The sequence below is a fragment of the Bubalus kerabau genome, chromosome 4 (genome assembly GCF_029407905.1).
Source record: "Bubalus kerabau isolate K-KA32 ecotype Philippines breed swamp buffalo chromosome 4, PCC_UOA_SB_1v2, whole genome shotgun sequence".
Taxonomy (NCBI): Eukaryota; Metazoa; Chordata; class Mammalia; order Artiodactyla; family Bovidae; genus Bubalus; species Bubalus kerabau.
The window spans coordinates 180,167,262-180,187,847 of record NC_073627.1 but is presented as its reverse complement, the minus strand read 5'-3'; the positions used below and the strand labels follow the sequence as shown (position 1 = coordinate 180,187,847).

General features: G+C 39.6%; 1 protein-coding gene across 1 annotated transcript in view; it reads left to right on the top strand.

The window, feature by feature from the left end:
- Window positions 1-20: 20 nt before the first annotated feature.
- The window catches only part of C5 (complement C5), a 97,104-nt gene continuing 76,538 nt past the window's right edge, over window positions 21-20,586 (top strand). Inside the window, exons 1-7 of the mRNA XM_055579514.1 lie at window positions 21-85; window positions 7,019-7,211; window positions 9,772-9,934; window positions 14,753-14,823; window positions 16,135-16,226; window positions 17,556-17,638; window positions 19,965-20,055. Of these exons, the coding sequence (XP_055435489.1) occupies window positions 21-85; window positions 7,019-7,211; window positions 9,772-9,934; window positions 14,753-14,823; window positions 16,135-16,226; window positions 17,556-17,638; window positions 19,965-20,055 (758 nt within the window). The remainder of the gene's footprint in view (window positions 86-7,018; window positions 7,212-9,771; window positions 9,935-14,752; window positions 14,824-16,134; window positions 16,227-17,555; window positions 17,639-19,964; window positions 20,056-20,586) is intronic.

Genomic DNA, 20,586 nt, shown 5'->3' with positions numbered 1-20,586 from the left:
GTTTAACCACTGCCTCCAGCATGGGCCTGTGGGGCTTACTTTGTTTTTTAATCTTTCTGGGGAAGAGTTGGGGCCAGGAACAAACGTAAGTAAAAAAAACTATCTTCATTTTTCAGTGCATCTTATCAAGGCGATGAGTGAAAAATCAAATACAACAGACTGTGTTAATTTGTACATTACTTTCTACTTCTGGGAACACCAGTAGTCTCATCTCTGAATAAGAAAATCATGCAGCATTTTGACTTGATGTGAGGCTAATGATGGGACAGTTTTACAGGTTTGTTTGTGTGTGTGTGTGTGTTTTAACTTTAAATTTTGTATAGGGGTATCGCCTATTAGCAATATTGGGCTTGTTTCAGGTGAACAGTGAAGGCACTTGGCCATATATATACATGTATCCATTCTCCCCCAAACACCCTTCTCATCCTGACTGCCACATAACTTTGAGCAGAATTCCATGCAGGAGTTTATTGGTTAACCATTTTAAATATAGCAGTGTGTATATGTCCATTGCTGCTGCTGCTGCTAAGTCACTTCAGTCGTGTCCGACTCTGTGCAACCCCATAGACGGCAGCCCACCAGGCTCCGCCATCCCTGGGATTCTCCAGGCAAGAACACTGGAGTGGGTTTCCTTCTCCAATGCATGAAATTGAAAAGTGAAAGTGAAGTTGCTCAGTCGTGTCCGACCCTCAGCAACCCCATGGACTGCAACCTTCCAGGCTCCTCCGTCCATGGGATTTTCTAGGCAAGAGTACTGGAGTGGGGTGCCATTGCCTTCTCCGATATGTCCATTAGGGGACTGTTATTTATAAAACTTTACATGAGTTAGTGATCAAATTCTTCTTCAAAAAAAGCACAACTAAATTCAAGATAGCAAACTTTCTTGCATTGATTGCTTATTTCTATTTGGTGTAGAGTTTTCCTGTGTTTTCTGTGTACTCTACTTAGTAAAGCAAGAGTTACTTGGGGATCAATTCTAATACTATGGTTTAAAATCTATTGATGTAAGTACTTCTAAATTTATGAGCTCATGCTTCACAAATTACACACAATAGTTTGTTGAAAATTATTATTGAAACAATTGTATTTAAAACTAGGTCTTAAAATATTGATCTCATATCTAGAAATAACATCTTAGTATTGAAAAGGAACTGGAGAGTATCTAATCAAACCTATATCAAACGTAAGTATAAATCCAGACAGAGGCAGTAACTTGCCAAAGGTCACACCACTAAAACAAACAGAAGTAGAATCTGTATTAAGGACTCCTCTTTATTACTTCAGATTTTTTCCATTTTGTCATAAATGTACACACGTAAAATACACAATAAATATCCATGTGTACCTGAGATGTCGTGAACTTGAGCACTCTCCCACCCCTAATCTCACACGGCCACCCCATTTCCTAGATTCTGTTATTGCGTCTGAAAAGACAGCCAACTGAAGTCAGAGAGATCGGATTGAATGCTTCATTGGATTAAATGCTTCAGATCAGTGGTGGGGCGAGCAGTGGAGCCGAGGTCTCGTGACACTGATTTTCAACTACACTGTACTGACCCTTAATAAGCACATTCTCTGTTTCTCTGAAAAAGTAACAGTATATTATATACAACATGGAAGTCAGTAAATTTAATTGATTCAGCTAAAACTTTTCGAGAACTTGGCACAGAGGATGTACTGGGTTGGCCAAACATTTCGTTCGGCTTCTTGGGGAAAAGCCAAATGAACTTTTTGGCCAACCCAACAGTAGGTGGTGTAGAGCTTGCATTTAAGGAGAGGAAAATGACTCGATGAACAACCAGTGAATGAATGAATAAGGTCAGGTGGCTATTGGTACCAGGAAGAAAAAAATATGAAGGACAATAAGAGGATAAAGAAATGATTGGGCACCATACAAAAGTGTAGACAGGGAACATTCTCTACAGACGCGACACTCGAGCAGAGCTTGCAGGAAGTAACACAGCAAATCAGGCAAACATTTGTGGAAAGAACATTCCAGAAAAAGGCCAAGCTAGCATTTGTGCCTCTTTGCAAGTTCAGTGGCCAAGTTCTCTACAACTATTGAAAGAAAATAAGAAAAATGCAAAATACTTTATATGATAGATTGTGTTGGCATTGCATCAGTAAGGATCAAAATACGTATGAGTAGATGGTTGCAGAGCTATCTTTTAGGGACTTGTGAACATGAATTACATGAATTAGCTAAAAGTTCCTTGGACAGTAAGGAGATCAAACCAGTCAATCTTAAGGGAGATCAACCCTGAATATTCCCTGGAAGGACTGATGCTGAAGCTGAAGCTAGAGTATGTTGGTTATCTGATGTGAACGGACGACTCATTGGAAAAGTCCGTGATGCTGGGAAAGATTGAGGGCAGAAGGAAAAGAGGGCATCAGAGGCTGAGATGGCTGTACGGCCTCACCGACGCAATGAACGTGAACTTGGGCAAACTCCAGGAAATGGTGAGGGACAGGGAGGCCTGGCGTACTGCAGCCCATGGGGTCACAGAGTCTGACACGAGTGGGTGACTGAACAACAACAACAGCAAACATGTATTATTCTCTAGTTCACCAGTACTACCACACAATCAGAATTAAAACAATACTAAACTGAAAAATATAAAACTTCTAATGCTGCTGCTGCTAAGTCGCTTCAGTCATGTCCGACTCTGTGCGACCCCATAGACGCCAGCCCACCAGGCTCCCCCATCCCTGGGATTCTCCAGGCAAGAACACTGGAGTGGGTTGCCATTTCCTTCTCCGATGCATGAAAGTGAAAGTGAATTCACCTAGTCGTGTCTGAGTCTTAGCGACCCCACGGACTGCAGCCTACCAGGCTCCTCCATCCATGGGATTTTCCAGGCAAGAGTACTGGAGTGGGGTGCCATCGCTTTCTCTGAAAACTTATAATAACACCAATTTTAAAAATAACTTTTATTTCAGTTCAGTTCAGTCGCTCAGTCATGTCCAACTCTTTGGGACCCCATGGACTGCAGCACGCCAGGCCTCCCTGTCCATCACCTCCCGGAATTTACTCAAACTCATGTCCATTGAGTCAGTGATGCCATCCAACCATCTCATCCTCTGTCGTCCCCTTCTCTTCCTGTCTTCAATCTTTCCCAGCATCAGGGTCTTTTCAAATGAGTCAGTTCTTCACATCAGGTAGCCAAAGTATTGGAGTTTCAGCTTCAGCATCAGTCCTTCCAATGAACATTCAGGACTAATTTCCTTTAGGATGGACTGGTTGGATCTACTTGCAGTCCAAGGGACTCTCAAGAGTCTTCTCCAACACCACAGTTCAAAACCATCAGTTCTTTGGCGCTCAGATTTCTTTATAGTCCAACTCTCATATCCATACCTGACTACTGGAAAAACCATAACCTTGACTAGACAGACCTTTGTTGGCAAAATAACGTCTCTGCTTTTTAATATGCTATCTAGGTTGGTCATAACTCTCCTCCCAAGGAGCAAGCGTCTTTTAACTTCATGGCTGCAGTCACCATCTGCAGTGATTTTGGAGCCCCCCAAAATAAAGTCTGACACTGTTTCCACTGTTTCTCCGTCCATTTGCCGTGTCTTTCAGAATGTTCCACAGTTCACTGTTACTTATTTATTTACTTTGGTTGTGCTGTGTCTGTGTTGCCTCGTGGCTTTTCTCCAGTTGTGGCAAGCAAGGGCCACTCTCTAGTTGTGGTGCTCAGGCTTCTCCTTGCCGTGGCTTCTCTTGCAGTAGAGCACGGGCTTTCAGGAACTCAGCCTTCAGTAGTCGTGGCTCCTGGGCTCCTGAGCGCAAGAGCACAGGCTCAATAGTTCTGGCACACAGGCTTAGCTGCTCTTTGGCATGTGGGATCTTCCCGGATCGAACCCATGTCTCCTGCATTGGCAGGCAGATTCTTTACCACTGAGCCACCAGGGAAGCCCAATGCCAAAATTAAAACAGCTTTCCCCCACCCCACCCCCTGACTAAACTTCTCTTGAAAAACTCTTGATAAATTCAATTTAGTCTAGCACTTGAAAGTGTTAGTTCAGGAAACAGGTTGCTCAGGTTCAGTTACTAATTCTGTAATTTAATAGCTGTGTGATCTTGGGCAAGTTAACTACCAGCCTCCTCCTCTGTAAAATCAGAATAATAATAAGGTCTTTTTCATAGGATGGTCGTCACAGCACAGTGACGTATATACATATATAAATACATATGTGAATGCATAGTGCTTAAAATAGTGCCTAGAATTGAGTGAGGTTTCAGTAAATATATCTTAGTATCATCAAACCTGAACATTTCTTGTTTTCTGATGTTCCTGCATAAATACATGGGAAATTGAGAAGATGGTTGGAAAACTGGAGATTCTTTTCCCCCTTTTACAATTTTTCTGTAAATGGTTCCAAATTACTTGTCATGTAGAAGAATTATCAGGTGCTTTTAAAGTGTTTATTTGCTTCCAAATTAGTTTCATTGTTATTAGAGACTTGCTGATTTTTAAGCCTTTTGAAATGTCAGTGTTGTGCGCGCATGTGTGGTATGTTGCTTCAGTCGTGTCCAACTCCCTGACCCCTTGGACTGCAGCCCACCAGGCTCCTCTGTCCGTGGGATTCTCCAGGCAAGAACACTGAGTGGGTTGCCATGCCCTTCTCCAAGGGATCTTCCCAGCTCAGAGATCAAACCCGCGCCTCTTACTTCTCGTGCATTGGCAGGCGGGTTCTTTACTGCCAAGCCACTGGGGAAGCCCATAGTGTTGTGAGGAATCTGCAATAATTCTGCCCACTGGCCTGTGCCCTATAGCCCTAATCAGCTGCTTGAATTATTCAATCACATTTTGGGTTGAAACACACTTCTTTTTCTATTAATAGCATAGGTAGCTCTCACTATTCCAATTAGATACTTTTACAATATACAATTAATAACCTTGTTTATATTTGTAAGTTTTCTTTTAATAAAACTATGAAAATTCATCCATTTTAAGATTTCTATTTCAAAAACTTATATTGATTCATGTCCATTCTTGATACATCACATAAAATATAAAACTGAGGGAACAGCCCACTGTTTGCAAACATAGTTTATAACCTTGACCTCAGTTATGCACATAATAGAGAGTGAGGCCTGAATATAAAGACCTGCCTCATTCACTTATAAGCCATGTGACCTTGGTCCAATTAACCTCTTGTCACTTGCAAAATAGGAATAATAATGGCGTCTACATCACTGGCCTGTTGTAAAGATTAAGAGTTGTATGTAAAGCCCTCATACAGCCTTTCATTTCTCATTTTTTGTTATTATCATTATGTTGTATGACTGTTATCATTTGTTCTGCAAGGACCTCCATTACTACTTCCATTTCTAAACGCATTTCCTGGCTCACTGTTATTCTATTCATTTCTTCATCCACCCACTGCTGCTGCTGCTGCTGCTGCTGCTAAGTCGCTTCAGTCGTGTCCGACTCTGTGCGACCCCATAGATGGCAGCCCACCAGGCTCCCCCGTCCCTGGGATTCTCCAGGCAAGAACACTGGAGTGGGTTGCCATTTCCTCCAGTGCATGAAAGTGAAAAGTGAAAAGTGAAAGTGAAGTCGCTCAGTCGTGCCCGACTCTTAGCGACCCCATGGACTGCAGCCTACAGGCTCCTCCGTCCATGGGATTTTCCAGGCAAGAGTACTGGAGTGGGGTGCCATCGCCTTCTCGGATCCACCCACTAGGATAACATAATAGTTATAAGAGTTATTTCCTTTCAACTAATTCAGCAAACATTTATTGAGTACTAAGCATGCTTACTCCTTGGAAGGAAAGTTATGACCAACCTAGATAGTATATTAAAAAGCAGAGACATTACTTTGCCAACAAAGGTCTGTCTAGTCAAGGCTATGGTTTTTCCTGTGTTCATGTATGGATGTGAGAGTTGGACTGTGAAGAAAGCTGAGCACTGAAGAATTGATGCTTTTGAAGTGTGGTGTTGGAGAAGACTCTTGAGAGTCCCTTGGACTGCAAGGAGATCCAACCAGTCCATCCTAAGGGAGATCAGTCCTGGGTGTTCTTTGGAAGGAATGATGTTAAAGCTGAAACTTCAGTACTTTGGCCCCCTCATGCGAAAAGTTGACTCATTGGAAAAGACTCTGATGCTGGGAGGGATTGGGGGCAAGAGGAGAAGGGGACGACAGAGGATGAGATGGCTGGATGGCATCACTGACTCGATGGACATGAGTCTGAGTGAACTCTGGGAGTTGGTGATGGACAGGGAGGCCTGGCGTGCTGCGATTCATGGGGTCGCAAAGAGTCAGACATGACTGAGCGACTGAACTGAACTAAAGTATGCTAGATGCTTTCAGATAGGTATTCTTATTTCCTCCTTAGCACCCTGGTAAAGAAGGTGACTGGGCTTCTGCGCTGGCTCAGCGGTAAAGCATCAGCCTGCCAGTGCAGGAGACGCAGGTTCAGTCCCTGGTTTGGGAAGATCCCTTGAAGTAGGAGATGGCAAAACCCACCCAGTATTCTTGTCTGGGAAATACCATGGACAGAGGAGCCTGGCGGGCTATGGTCTATGGGGTTGCAAAGAGTCAGACACCATTTAGTGGCTAAACAACAAAAAAGGTAATATTTAAGGTATATTATTTAACTCTTCAGAGAGGGTTAGTGACTTTACCATGGTCACTCAGCCAGCAGATGGCAGAGCTGGAATTCAGTCTCTGGTACCTATGTTGCTTTTTTCTGTGTCAGGCAAAAATATTGAACCTATTTATCATTAAAAGTTTTCCTTTGCTACAGACACTCAGGGAAGGTGTTATCACTACCTTTCTAGAGGTTAACAAAGTCACCAGCTGTATTTCTAAAGTCTTAATTCCAAGCTATTTTTTCTTGGAAACTGTGCTGAAATGATTGTAGATAGCAAATAAATGTTAATTTAAAATATCACTTCAAGTTGAGAAAAAGTGCCCATTGTAAATCTAATCTATCAAGTGAGATAAAAAGTCAGAAATATAACAAAAATGTCATATAAAAATACTGATCCTTCTCTTTCCTGTTTCAACAGGTATGTCATTTCAGCACCAAAAGTATTCCATGTTGGAGCATATGAAAATGTTGTAATTCAAGTTTATGGATACACTGAAGAATTTGATGCAACAGTCTCAATCAAAAGCTTTCCCGACAAAAAAGTTACTTACTCTTCAGGCCATGTTACTTTATCCGCAGAAAATAAATTCCAAAATTCTGCTACCTTAACAGTATGTATTTATCCTTCAGTTTCTTTATACATACAGAATATTCTCAATAAAATGTGTATCCAGTTTGAATATTGATAACAGAGATTTCGTCATTTACACCAAACTACCACTGTGTGATTCCTAGATGATGTCAGTCACTAATGATGATATGGGTGGAAAAGAAAATTCCAAATAGGAGAGTTGTATCTGCTTTTTAAGTAGTATATGAAAACTTTAACATTCTTATTGGAAAATAAAGTTGTCCTAATGTGAGCATATGGAGAAGGAGGTGGCAACTCACTCCAGTATTCTCCTGGACAGAGGAGCCTGATGGGCTGCAGTCTGTGCGGTTGCAAGGAGTCGGACACGACTGAGAGACTAACACCAATGTGAACAGATTTGGAAATGAATGGAAAGTACTCGTTTACTGTGAAAATTACTAATGCAAAGAAACAGACTGATATGAACACGCATATTGATCTGTCATGCATTGCCTACAAAAATCCCTGGATGCTATTTGTTTAAACTCCAATATCCTACAATCAAAACTTCTAAAACTAATGAATTATTGATTACTAAAGTGAATAGCTCTTATGTATAACCATAGTTAAAAGAAAGAACAACCTGTATCAAATAAATTTTCCTTCTATTGGGCTTCCCTGGTGGCTCAGACGGTAAAAGAATCTGCCTGCAGTGCAGGAGACTGAATTTCGATCCCTGGATCGGGAAGATCCCCTGGAGAAGGGAATGGTAACCCACTCAGGCATTCTTGCCTGGAGAATTTCATGGACAGAAGAGCCCGGAGGGCTACAATCCATGGGTTCAGAAAGAGTTGGACACAACTGAGGGATTAAGATATTGCTGTATAGTTTGGTTAGAGAATTGCTCGTAATTCATTTCTTATTAAGAACTCTGATAACTAAAAATAACTTTCATATTTACTGTTTCTTTATCCAAGTGAAAAATATTGTTTTAAATTCTGATATAAATTCAAAAATAAAGAACCAAAAAATCAAAGACTTCTAGACTTGGAAGGGCCTCTGAGGCTTATTAGACCAGTGTTTCTTTAACGTGAGTTCTTTAAAAAGAGATTAAACTTTGAAATTTTATAAAGAGCTGAAAGTTAGAATTACGTTGATATTTACCATTTTGAGTTTATTTTATAAATGTTTAGATTTTATAATTATAGAAAAGTGATAAGCACAAGAATATTATACTGACTTTTAGGTCTGTACATATTTAACATTGTACTGAAAATATTTCTTTATTTTTATAAATAACAAAAAGTCAACACTTGAGAGTCCTCCAGAATATTTTATCCTTTAAAAGAGTTCTATATATTACTCAAATTTCAGAAACACTGATCTAAATAAATTCTAACCAAACGTAGGAATTCTTTGCTTCATGTCCTTGATGATAAGTGCTCTAACCTTTTAGCAAACAGGTCCACTTATTAGGTTTATGAGGAAATAAAATTCATTTCCCCAAAGAAGTCACTTTTATCTGCTGCCATTAGCCACAAACATGTGGCTGTTATCTTTAAATTTAAATCAATCAAATGTAACTAATATAAAAAATTCAGTTCATCACTCATACTAGCCATGTTTCTAGTGCTTAAATAGGTACAGATGGCCTGTACTGAGTAGCATAGATATAGGACATTCCCCTCACCACAGAAAACGCTATTGATCAGTGCTAACTTAAATGGCTAATTTGGAAAATAAATTAGGGTGGGGAAATCATAAAAACTGATGCATATCTTAAGCATTTAAATTTATCTCAACATTACAATGTATCTTTATTTGCTAATCGTTTGATGTTGTGCCAAGGTCTTTTCTTGGGTCCACTTGCAGCAGCCAGCCTTATTCATAATGGGTCACACCTTTAACGAATCATCTGTTCTGCAGTTTCTGTTTCCTTGAAGTAGAGAAAAAACTTAGGTACTCACAAAGCAATCTGAGTGCAGAATCTTTATAGATTCTTACTGCTTTTCCAAACGTTTACAGTACTCTCATATATCTAATTCACCATGGTTGGTTGTATTAATTAGCTTTTATCTCAAACTGGAAAGTGTACTGCTCAACCGTGGGAACAGAGGATGTAAATATAATACAGTGTCCTGAACACCAGTCAGGATGTTGAACAGAGGGAGTGGAGAACAGGGACTAACCCAGCAAACGGAAGAGGTTAAAGCTTGTTAGGAGAGCTGTGGTTCAGATGCTAAAGGACCTGCCCACAGTGCAGGAGACCCAGGTTTGATCCCTGGGTCAATTCTTGCCTGGAGAATTCCATGGACAGAGGAGCCTGGTGGGCTACAGTCCGTGGGGTCACAAAGAGTCAGACACGACTGAGCAGCTAACACTTTCATAGTAGTAGTTTTAATAAATGTGTATAAAATTTGGGAAACATAGAACCAAAAATTTTTAATTACTTAAAGCTGAATGTTGATTATGATGTTTGATACTGAAGGGCTTGGAGCAAAATTTATTTACTACTTTGGCTCCTATACTACTTTTTAAATAGCAATGTTTTATAACTTTGGAATTATTATACTCTTTGCCATCAACATTTTCTTTTACAGATACAACCCAAACAGTTGTCTGAAAGACAAAGCTCCGTTTCACATGTGTATCTGGAAGTTACATCAAAGCATTTTTCAAAAGCAAAAAAAATGCCAGTAACCTACGACAATGGATTCCTCTTCATTCACACAGACAAACCTGTGTACACTCCACACCAGTCAGGTAGAGTATGAGATGCCTCTTTCTCTGGGGAGCAGTGGGACGGGCACTGACACTGTGCTGTGGAGCTTTATCCTTCAAGCTGGAGCAACTGGATAGCGGACGGCGGCATTTGTTCAAACTGAACTCTGGATGTGGGGAAGAATCATTTATTTTTAATGTTTGTTTTGCATTGGAGTAAAATTGGTTTACAAAGCTGTCTTAGTTTCAGGTGTATAGCAAAGTGATTCATTTGTACATAAACATGTATCAAATTATTTTCACTTTTAGGTTATTACAGACTGTTGAGCAGAGGTCCCTGGGCTATGCAATAGGTCCTCGCTGGTTATCTATCTAAATACAGCAGCATGAACACTGCCAAGCTCATTCTATGAGGCCACCAGCACTGTGATGACAGAAGCAGACAGGACACCACGAAATAAGATGACAGGCCAATGTCACTGTGAGCTTTTAACGCTTGCGTTTAAGTGGAGACGGGCTTCCAACTTGATCAAAAGAGTCTCAATCCCCAGTGATTTCTACACTTATAAATATAATTTTAATTTTAAATTCATATGGAAATTGTTAAATAATTATATGGAATTTAGTTTTTAAATTTTAAATATAAATCTCAGATTCATATGGAAATCACAAAAGTCAACAAGTACATTATCTACCCTGTCAGTTGTTCCCACATAGGAAAAAAGCTATTTAAGAATTGTGAGATGTAGTGTTAGGTTTTATTATTAAACAAGCTATAAGAGGTAACTGCAAATATAATTTTAGCAATGTGAAAATAATTTGTTATAAAGTAGCGATCATAAAAACATTCTATTACTTTGCAGCTAATTCTCAAATTCAGAAAACAAATCAAACCCTAGGGTATCAGATGATTCAGCAAAAAGTAAGTGAAGTCACATAAATAAATGGATATTAATTTTCTAAGGAGATCTACCTAAAGAAAGTTCCTATTAGAACACTGGTTTGTATTAGTGGTTTATCTGTTAGAGTGGGAAAGGACAGGGTAGCCCATCAAACCTCTGATTGGTGAGTGGCTGGATTTATTCCCAGTGAACGAAAAACGAAACACAGAAAAGTGTGAATGCTGCCCACATATGTTCACGTATCTGCAAAATCTTCAATTCCTCCATCACTCCCTGTTGCTAAAATTAACTTTTGAGCAAATCAGGATGGAATTATAAGAGTACATGGAAGGGGGAGGTTCCAGAGTTTCAATAATGGCATTATTGGTGAAGGAAAGAGGACGAGAGGCCAGACCAGCCAGTTTTGTTGAAAACCTTTCAGGTAGCACATGCTTGCTACATGTTGACTGATGCTGATGACAGAATGGAGTGGAATGGGCCTGCACCATTGCCTTTCAGCAGGAGCTCCTGTTATGACCATCTCAGAAAGAAAAGGCCTAGAAAGGTTGGGGTATCGCTTCCAGCTTGGACATAATGTCGTTGCCAGAATAGCATCCTATTGACTCCAAGAAGATGACTTGGTGTTCATTGAGATAGTCTCTGCCCATAAAGTTTGAGCCCTTTTTAAACATCATACCCTGAAACAAATATACCCTCACCCTTGCCCTGCTCCCATATTAGAGGATGCTTCTTTAATTGGGTCTTGCTGACACTACTTACCGTTTAGGGTTCTCATCTTTCTTTTTCTTGTTTAATTTTTGGCCGTGCCCCATGGCATGCTGGACATTACTTCCCTGACCAGGGATTGAACCTGTGCCCCTTGCAATGGAAGCATGCAGTCTTAACCACTGGCCCTCCAGGCAAGTCCCTAGGGTCCTCATCTTTGTCCATCAAGCAGCCTGATACCCAGACCCTGGGACTTCTGTTAGCTCTCAAGTTTTCCCTTAAGAACAGCCCCATTTATTATTTCTTTATCAGAACTTTACCATAAAAATATGTAGTGTCTTCATCTTAGAATAGAGATGAGAGATCTCCAAGATCTCTCTAACACCTATTCTATCTTAGAATAGATCATACAGAAAACCAGAGCACCTCCCTCTAAATTTTGACTCATTATTGAGAGGTAGTGAAATATAGTTGTGAACAGCAGACTCTGGAGCCAAATTGTCTGGGTTCAAATCACGGTTGGGGCTCTTATTAGCTCCATGACCCTGTGTGAGTTAATTTTTCTGAGTCCCGTTTTCCTCATCTGTATAGTGGAGATAGTAATAGAACTTACCTCACAGAGTTGTGAGAGTTCGGTGAATTCATATGTATAAAGCACTTGAAACACTGCCTACCCCAGAGTAAGCATCAGGAAAGTATTTTCCATTATCATTTAATCTATGGAATAGCACAAAGCCTTATTAACACAGAAGAAAAAAGAATTACTGAAAAGTAATTCTTTTAGAAATTAATTACATCTTGCTATTTATAACTCTAATGTCCCAGTTCTCACATTTTAATCTGAAGATCCTGGAGGGATTTTTCATATAAGTATCTTTAGGATAGAGGCTTAGATCTTCAAAGCTTTACAGGATGAAGGATATCAGAATATTGACCAAAATGCTTCCAGTTTCACACAGCCTGTGTCCTGCCTGCCCCTCCTGCCTCATCACCCACCGTGCCGGCTCTCGTCCATGGACAGCAGCCAAACTGACGTCTGTGCAGTTGCTTTCTTGCACCGTTTTCCCGTTCGTAGTAAGGCCTGTGCGCCTCTTCCCGGTACATTCATCGCCCTCCTCGCTCTCTGAACTTCCACTCACCTCTTCCGTGCCATCACACAGAGGGCAGCCTTCTCTGCTTCAAAGCTCCCTCTGTCGGCCTCAGAAAGCCGGGGAGTGTCCTTGGCAGCATTTCCCAGCCCTGGAGTTTGCAGTTACTTGTGGGAGCTTGTGTTTGCGTCTCTACTCCACTGCATTGGAGGAGTTCCGCGTCCGATTTGCCACCATCGTGTCTCGGTGCCTAGCATAGTGTCTGCACATAGAAGGCATTCAATATATATTTTAAACGTCTATAAGCTATACCTTTGGTACAAAAAGCATTTATTGAACTTGCCTTTGATATACCATCGCTATGAAGACAAGATTAATTTTCTAACCTAGCACAAACTGAGTTAGGAAGTGGACAAGTGGTAGCTATAGAAATAATAAAAATAAAATAAAAATAATAAGCATTCATGGTTAGTTATTATGCGCTGGGTTATGCAAAGCTTTGTCTCATTTAATCTCACGTGCTATGAAGCAGATACTAGCAGTCCTGTGTTACAGATGTGGGACCTAAGGGCTAAGAGGGATTAGGTATCCTGTTCTGGGTCACGTTAGAAAGTGGCAGAGATAGGAATGAAACCAAAGTTTTGAATTTTGGGGCCCAAACTCTTAACTTTTGCGGTGCACTGCCTCTGGCAGCAGCTCAATGATGCTCAGGGCTGGACCAGGTATGTTCATAAAGCAGGAGAGAGGACTCGAGCTGAGAGACAGGGGTGAGCGGACAACAGGGCAGAGGGATTTACTGAGCATTTCATTTTGATCTTAAGGTCTTAGTGAAATCAATTTTAGAGAGCTTAATATGTGGCTTCTTAGGTAGAGCTTTGCATAATACTGACCCTTTAAAGGTTTGTGACGTCAGTTCAGTTTTATTTTGTGGTTCAAGTTTTGGCCATGAAATGATTTGAGCATCAGAAAAACCCTAGAGAAATTATAATATGTCATTGGAAGGAATTAAACCAGCATGTTCAAGCAGCTAAGAGTTAAAAGCTAAGCAGACGTATTTGTTTAAAAGGCAGGGATCTATTACCTGACAGGAAGAAGTGGAAGGGAACTAATTGTTATTGAGTCCCTGCCATTATTCTTTTAACAATGTGTGAATAATTGTAGGATCTGGCTCAATAAATGTAACAAAACTGTACAATTCAAAACTATCCTTAGCAACAGTAAAAGACAATTTGGGGCCTTGCTGTAAGAGTATATAGTCTGAAACAAATCACCTAATTTTTCATTAAAATCTTCAATTCTGAGATGATTTATTATACTCCCAGTGTAACCACTCCAGTATTCTTGGGCTTCCCCGTGGCTCAGATAGTAAAGAATCTGACTGCAGTGCAGGAGGCCTGGGTTCGATCCCAGGTTGGGTTGGGAAGATCCCCTGGAGGGGTGCATGGCGACCTGCTCCAGCATTCTTGCCTGGAGAATCCCATGGACAGAGGAGCCTGATGGGCTACAGTCCATGGGGTCGCAGGAGTCAGACATGACTGAGTGACTAAGCTCAATATAACCATAGGGTAGACATCACTATTTTGCTACTGTGAAATTTCTTATAAATACTGGCCTAATTACAGGTATAACCAATTTTGTACTATATATTTGTTCCCCAAAAGATATATGCAAATACATTTTAATAAAGTGAACTGTTCTTTAAATTCATTAGAAGTAGCTCTTTAAAGAAATCCAAAAGGATTCTCTTTAAAAGAAAAAATTTTTAGTGATGTGCTGGGAAAGACTGAGGGCAGGAGGAGAAGGGTACGACAGAGGATGAGGTGGTTGGATGGCATCACCGACTCGATGGACATGAGTTTGAGCAAACTCCGGGAGTTGGTGATGGACAGGGAGGCCTGGCGTGCTGCAGTTCACGGGTTGGAAAGAGTCAAACATGACTGAGCTACCGAACTGAACTGAACTGAAAAGGATTCTCAATAAAAGAAAAAGTTTTTAGTGATGTATTTGTCTATAAGCTAACTTTTTCTTTCTTTTAAATACGAATTTTCATATATGATTATATATTGAATCTTTAAGATGAGGCTCATCTCTTTTAAGGATGATTATTGCATTTATCAAAATACTGTGCTTCACAAAGTTATTGATGATATCAATTATTCTTACAGTAAAGGTTAGAGTTTATTCACTGAATGATGACCTGAAGCCAGCCAAAAGAGAAACGGTCTTAACTTTCATAGTAAGTATGTTTATTTAAATAATAATTTTATATAAAATTTTTTTAATTATTTAAATTTTCATCAGGACAAGATACTTTGCTCCATAACCCTGTCCTGACACCATACTAATTTATTCAGAAATGGCTATTGAACACCTTCTATGTGTATAACGTTGTAGGTTTATTCCCTTTACAATATGTAAAAATCTCATGAAAATGAAAATCTCAAAAAGTTATGGTTTTGAACTAAATCATTTAAATACATCCTTCATGATACATTTCTTAAAGACCACCCCTCAATCACTAAGAATTCAACTTAGTGAATTAATCCATCAACTAAGAATTAGTTGAATGTCTATTAAGTACGATATTTTTGATTTGCACAATACAAGGTAAAGAATTACAGCCTGTGGCACTTACGCTTGAGGAGTTTAGAGTTTAGTAAGTAACACACACTAGCGCATGGAAAATAGTGCTAACCCCACGAGCTAAAGATCAGTAATTTTCAGCCTTTCGCGAGCCATGATGTACATAACAGATGTGTGCAGTAAATTCCCATGGTCTTCCCAGTTCGCGTCAGAACCCTACAAATGCTTGTGAGGACATAGCTGCTCACCTATTAACAGGACGTCCCCACTGCAGGTTGCAGCACCGTTTTCCTACTCAAGGAACCAAAAACCAAAAACCTTAACAGAACACGAGTGAAAAAGAGGGCTGTACAGGAATAACCTTGAACCCTTTATAACTTACAAAAATTATGAAACTTTCATCAACTTTCACATCTGAGTATTTTATAAGGAATGATTTGAGAAGCATTAGTGTGTTCCAAGACTGTGGTTGATAATTATTGACATAACCTGTAAACTTTCAAAATTTCTAGCTAATAAATGAATTTTACAGCATATTTTCTTTGGAAAGTTCCAAATGAACACATACAAAATTTAGATTCCGGTATCTATAAAGTGTGTAAGATATTATTTGGTTCATTATAACATCAGTTTTTGTCATAGGTCTTTTTTTAACCAAACAATAGAGAGTTGAATCTCTTCTAGATAATTGAGACGAGGATACCCTGGACACTGATTTACTTTTTTTGTTTTTGTTTTTGTTTTTTAAGTGAGGCAGGAGATGAAAGAAAGTCAAAAAAAGGAGGAAATGCCTTAAATGAGCCATATTTGTCTTTCACAACATTTAAATGGTTTTCCTCCTTCATATTTAATTCGAAGACATGGATATTTGTTAGTAAATATTTCTATCAATCAAAGACAACGTAATCAGTTAATTTTTTAAATGTGATTTATATGCTTGGAAATTGTCTGTTTTTATTCAAAGGATCCCGAAGGATCAGAAGTTGACATGGTAGAAGAAAATGATTATACTGGAATTATTTCTTTTCCTGACTTCAAGATTCCATCTAATCCTAAGTATTTTAAAGTTTTTTGTTGTTTTTTTAATAAAGTTTTCTGTAAAACAGACATCTGGACCTTTTGGTCGTGAGGTAGATAACCAGTCAAATGGAGCCACCTAGTGTTAACAAAAAGTAAGTGTGAGAGAAATGAAGATGGGCAGTCTTTTCAGGTCTAATGAAAAGCTAGGCTCGGGTTCTGGCAAAACAAACAAACCACTCCCAATACTTCTCACCAATCTTCTTTACAGATAGAAATTAAAATTTGGAAGAAGCAAAAAAATAGTTCCCAGGCCTTTTTCTATCAAAACCATCAACCTTCCACCCTTCAAGGAATCTAATAGACTATCAGTCTAAAAGGCTGGTGTTGTCCCATGTCTTGCTATGACCAATAAAAATACTGGTCTTCTGTAGTCTTTACTGCATAGACTACCAGTAGACAGATTTCAGGAGGGAAGATCTTAGTGAAGTCATTTCCTCCATTTGGTCTCATGCTAGAGGATTAAGAACATGTTTAAACAGAACCCAATGCGATAAAAATTTAGTGAACACATTCCTGGGAAATGCAAAGTACAACGGGAATGAGAAATTTAAAATAGAAATAAAAAATTCATAGTCCCTGTCTCCCACAAACTTAAAGAAGGACGAATAAGTGCATATAAAAATGACTGCAATATCACTTTAAAATCTTCTTATGGTCGTTTTTGCTCTGCCCTCTAGAAGGGAGTTCACAGTTAATTAACTGTACTGAAGATCTTCTAGAAATTTGGATGAAATTGGGGGATTTACATAATTTGGGTAATTTTAAAATTGTGTACCTCCTTGAAAATATTCCATAATAGGGAAGAGTGGAGCCAATTATTGTATAACTCTTATCATTTCTCCACCTCCATCTTATGCCAAGTGGTAGATCATGCCAGAGTATGCATCAGCCATGATAGCCTCCTACAACCATTGCTTTCCTACCCCAGTACCTTTTCACAGGTCGTCCCCTCTGCTTAAAATGTGCTTCGTCTCACTCTTTACAAAGCTGGCTTCCTCTCATCCTTTAGGACGTGGGTTAAATGCTCTCTTTTCTAAGAAGCTACCTTGGATGCAACATCGAATGCAGTCCCTCTCTTCCTTTTTCTTTTCTCTCTCCTCATTTTACTGTCTTATTTTCTTCATGGCACTTGTCTCAATTTTGTAAGTAATTCTTTATTAATTTACTTGCCTTTACTCCCCACTAGACTATAAACTTCTTGAGGACAGGGGTCTTGTCTCTATTGGTCACTTTTGTATCACTAGCCCCTCAATGTAACAGGCACATTTCATGACTTCCATAATTTTAAATATTTTGCTTCCATAGATACGGTGTGTGGACCATTCGAGCTAAATATAAAGAAGACTTTTCAACAACTGGAACCGCATATTTTGAAATTAAAGAATATGGTAATTTCTGATGATTAAAAGTTTACCTATGTAGAGTTAGCATTTTTGCAATAATTCTTTTCATGAATGAACTTAATGTTAAATCACTCCCAGATGAAGATGAGGCTGCTTTCTGGTATGGTTAGAAGTACTGATGGAGGCGGTGGGAGGATGGGCGTTGTCTGAATGCCTAAGCTCTGGGTGTAGCTGCCCTGTTGGCCTTAAACAAGCACACCAGCCCTCTGGACTTGTCTTCCTCATCATAGAGCTCCAAGAGACCCAGCCCCCGAGGAGCTCGACTGGTCCAGGTCCTTTCCAGAATTAGGCTTTTAGAAGCAACCAGAGTTGAGGTGAGCGGAACCTGGTTAGACTGACAGGTGATTTACTCACTTCATCCCAACCTGTCAGTGACAGAACAGGAACGTCTGGATTCCTTACCCGAGTCCAGTGTGGTTTTCCTGCTGACTCAGAAATTCCTAATACATTGATCCAAAAATGTCAGATAGTCTTACTTTGAAATCAGTCATGTTAATGGGTTAATAATTAAACATATAAACCGCTTAACCTTCCCATTTCTTGTAGTTGTTGAGTATCTGTGTGGTCTGATACAGAGTTTCTGTATCAGAAGTTTCTGTAATAAAAAACTTTATTTTGTTTGAAGTCATATTTTAATTCTCCCAATAGACTCATAATAATGTGGCGAATAAACACGTGAATTTTAACAATTAACAAACAGTGACAAAACAAATTTACTATGATGAAGCTCAACTTTAAAGATTACAGGCTCTAAACAACATATAATCCTAACTGGTCCCCTTTCCTCCAAGCGTTTTTGCTGCTTCTTGTGCATATCTAAAAGTTATCCACCTCTTATTATCTGCAGCCACACGTTGATTTTACCACCAGGCTCCCTCATGGACTACTGCAAACCCACCCTCAACCCCCAGCTGTTATCTCTGCTTTGAAGCTATTCTTGCCGTCGTGTTATTTCATTATTGAAGTCCCCAACGCCTCCTCATCGCCATCCCCTCCTCAGCCTCGTTTATGCCACTCCAGTAACGGTGACTTTGCATATGATCTGCCTACAACCCCCTCCCCCTCCCTCTCACCTAGCCAACTCCTACTCACCTGCAAGTCTTGGTTGAAAAACCATTTATCCAGTGACGTTTTCCCTGAATTCTCTTTCCTGGGAAGGACTCCCTGTACTCACTTATAAATATCAGCTTTCATAACGGTCTTAAGTGTTTGTGTAATTCTTTGGTTATGCTTGTCTTCCCTGCTCGACTATGAGCTCATTGAGGGCAGGGTTTGTCTGTTGTGTTCATGGGTGTGTCCGTCTTGGTAGGAGTGTGCAGGCTACATGGCGGGTGCTGGATGAAACGATGAAATATTTTCCTCTACTTCATATCTTAGAGAGAACATATCTGCCTTGATCTTTAATAACATAGGAACGCAGCCCAGAGCAATAGATTGCATTGCTCTTTGACTTCTGTTTCCTCCCACATTGCAGGCAGATTCTTTACCGTTTGTGTTATGCAGGAAGGCCCTTTCACCATCTAGAAAACATATAAGCCATATCTGACTCCATCTCACTTACTCTCATGTGACAGTCTTTATCTACAATATCAAGGTCATACAATCACCCAATTTCTGTTAGGTGTTGTGCAGGTTAATAGAATCTGTAAACCTTACTACACAGGTTATGTTAGAACAAAGAGAAGACCGTGCTTTTTTGGACAGGTGAAATTGTTTTCTCTTGGGCAATCAGAATACCAAAGAGACAGGGAAAAAACTCCTCCTTCCTTTCTGCCCTAATTTTTAATTTTACATGAAGCTTTTTTCTTGTAGCTAATCGTAAGCTCTCGCTTTTTGACTAAAGGGAGAGTTTTATGTTGGAATTTGGAGACTGGGTGGATTTTATCTATTAGGCAATAAAGGGAAATGTTAAACAAGCAAGAAATTTCTTTTTCCATTTTCAATTTAATAAACATTTGTTGAACACATGCTCTATTTGTGGCTCATGAGAAGGTTGAGGGAGGAGACACGCAAAAATAAAGAGAATAGTCTTTTTTGTTTCAAGGAGCCCATCCTCGAGCGGAGGAAGTAGTCAGTTGCCTGTAAGTGCTGAAATCAAAGTTGAAGTCAAGTCTTCCAGCACGTAGCGTATGAACTAGCCTCTGATTGGTGGGACAGGAGGCTCCCCGAGATCCTGCTGTTGGTGATGACAAGGTGGATGCTGCGCTGATGTTGCAGCTTATCCAGCTATACCAGAAATACAGTTGGTTGCTATGCTTTAAAGACTACTCTAATTCAAATGGTAACGTTGCTTCTTTGTTTTTATTTTCAGTGTTGCCACATTTTTCTATCTCAATAGAACCAAAGAGTAATTTCATTGGTTATAAGGACTTTACTAATTTTGAAATTACTATAAGAGCAAGGTAAGAAAGTGTTTTGTTTTGTTTTCAGATTTTTCAGTTAAACTGAATGCTAACTTTGCCCAGAGTGAGATCTTTGATTTTTACCCCCAGTTTCATTGAGATATAATTGACCTATGACATTGGGAAAGTTTAAGGTGTACTGTGTGGTGAGTTGATACATTTATATATCGCTGAGATCTGTGATTTAGTGGCAATGTCTGGCATGACTTTGAAACTACCTGACTGAGAAGACATCACACCTATGGTTTATTTGCTCATCGTCACGCCTATGAGTTTATTTGCTCATCCTGATTTTAGCTGATTCCGATTTTAGTCTGGTTGATTATTCACCAGCCAAAAAAAAAAATCCTAAAAACGTAAGTTCAGTGTGTATGTTTAGGAGGCAGCATGCCTTAGGATACTGGGACTGAGACATGAAACTTTAACTTCTTATCATTTTTAATGGCTTCATCCGCCAGCTAATGCTGCATAACTACTTTGGGACCCAGTGCCTTAACACCACAACTACTTACGAGTCAGCTGGGCAGTTCT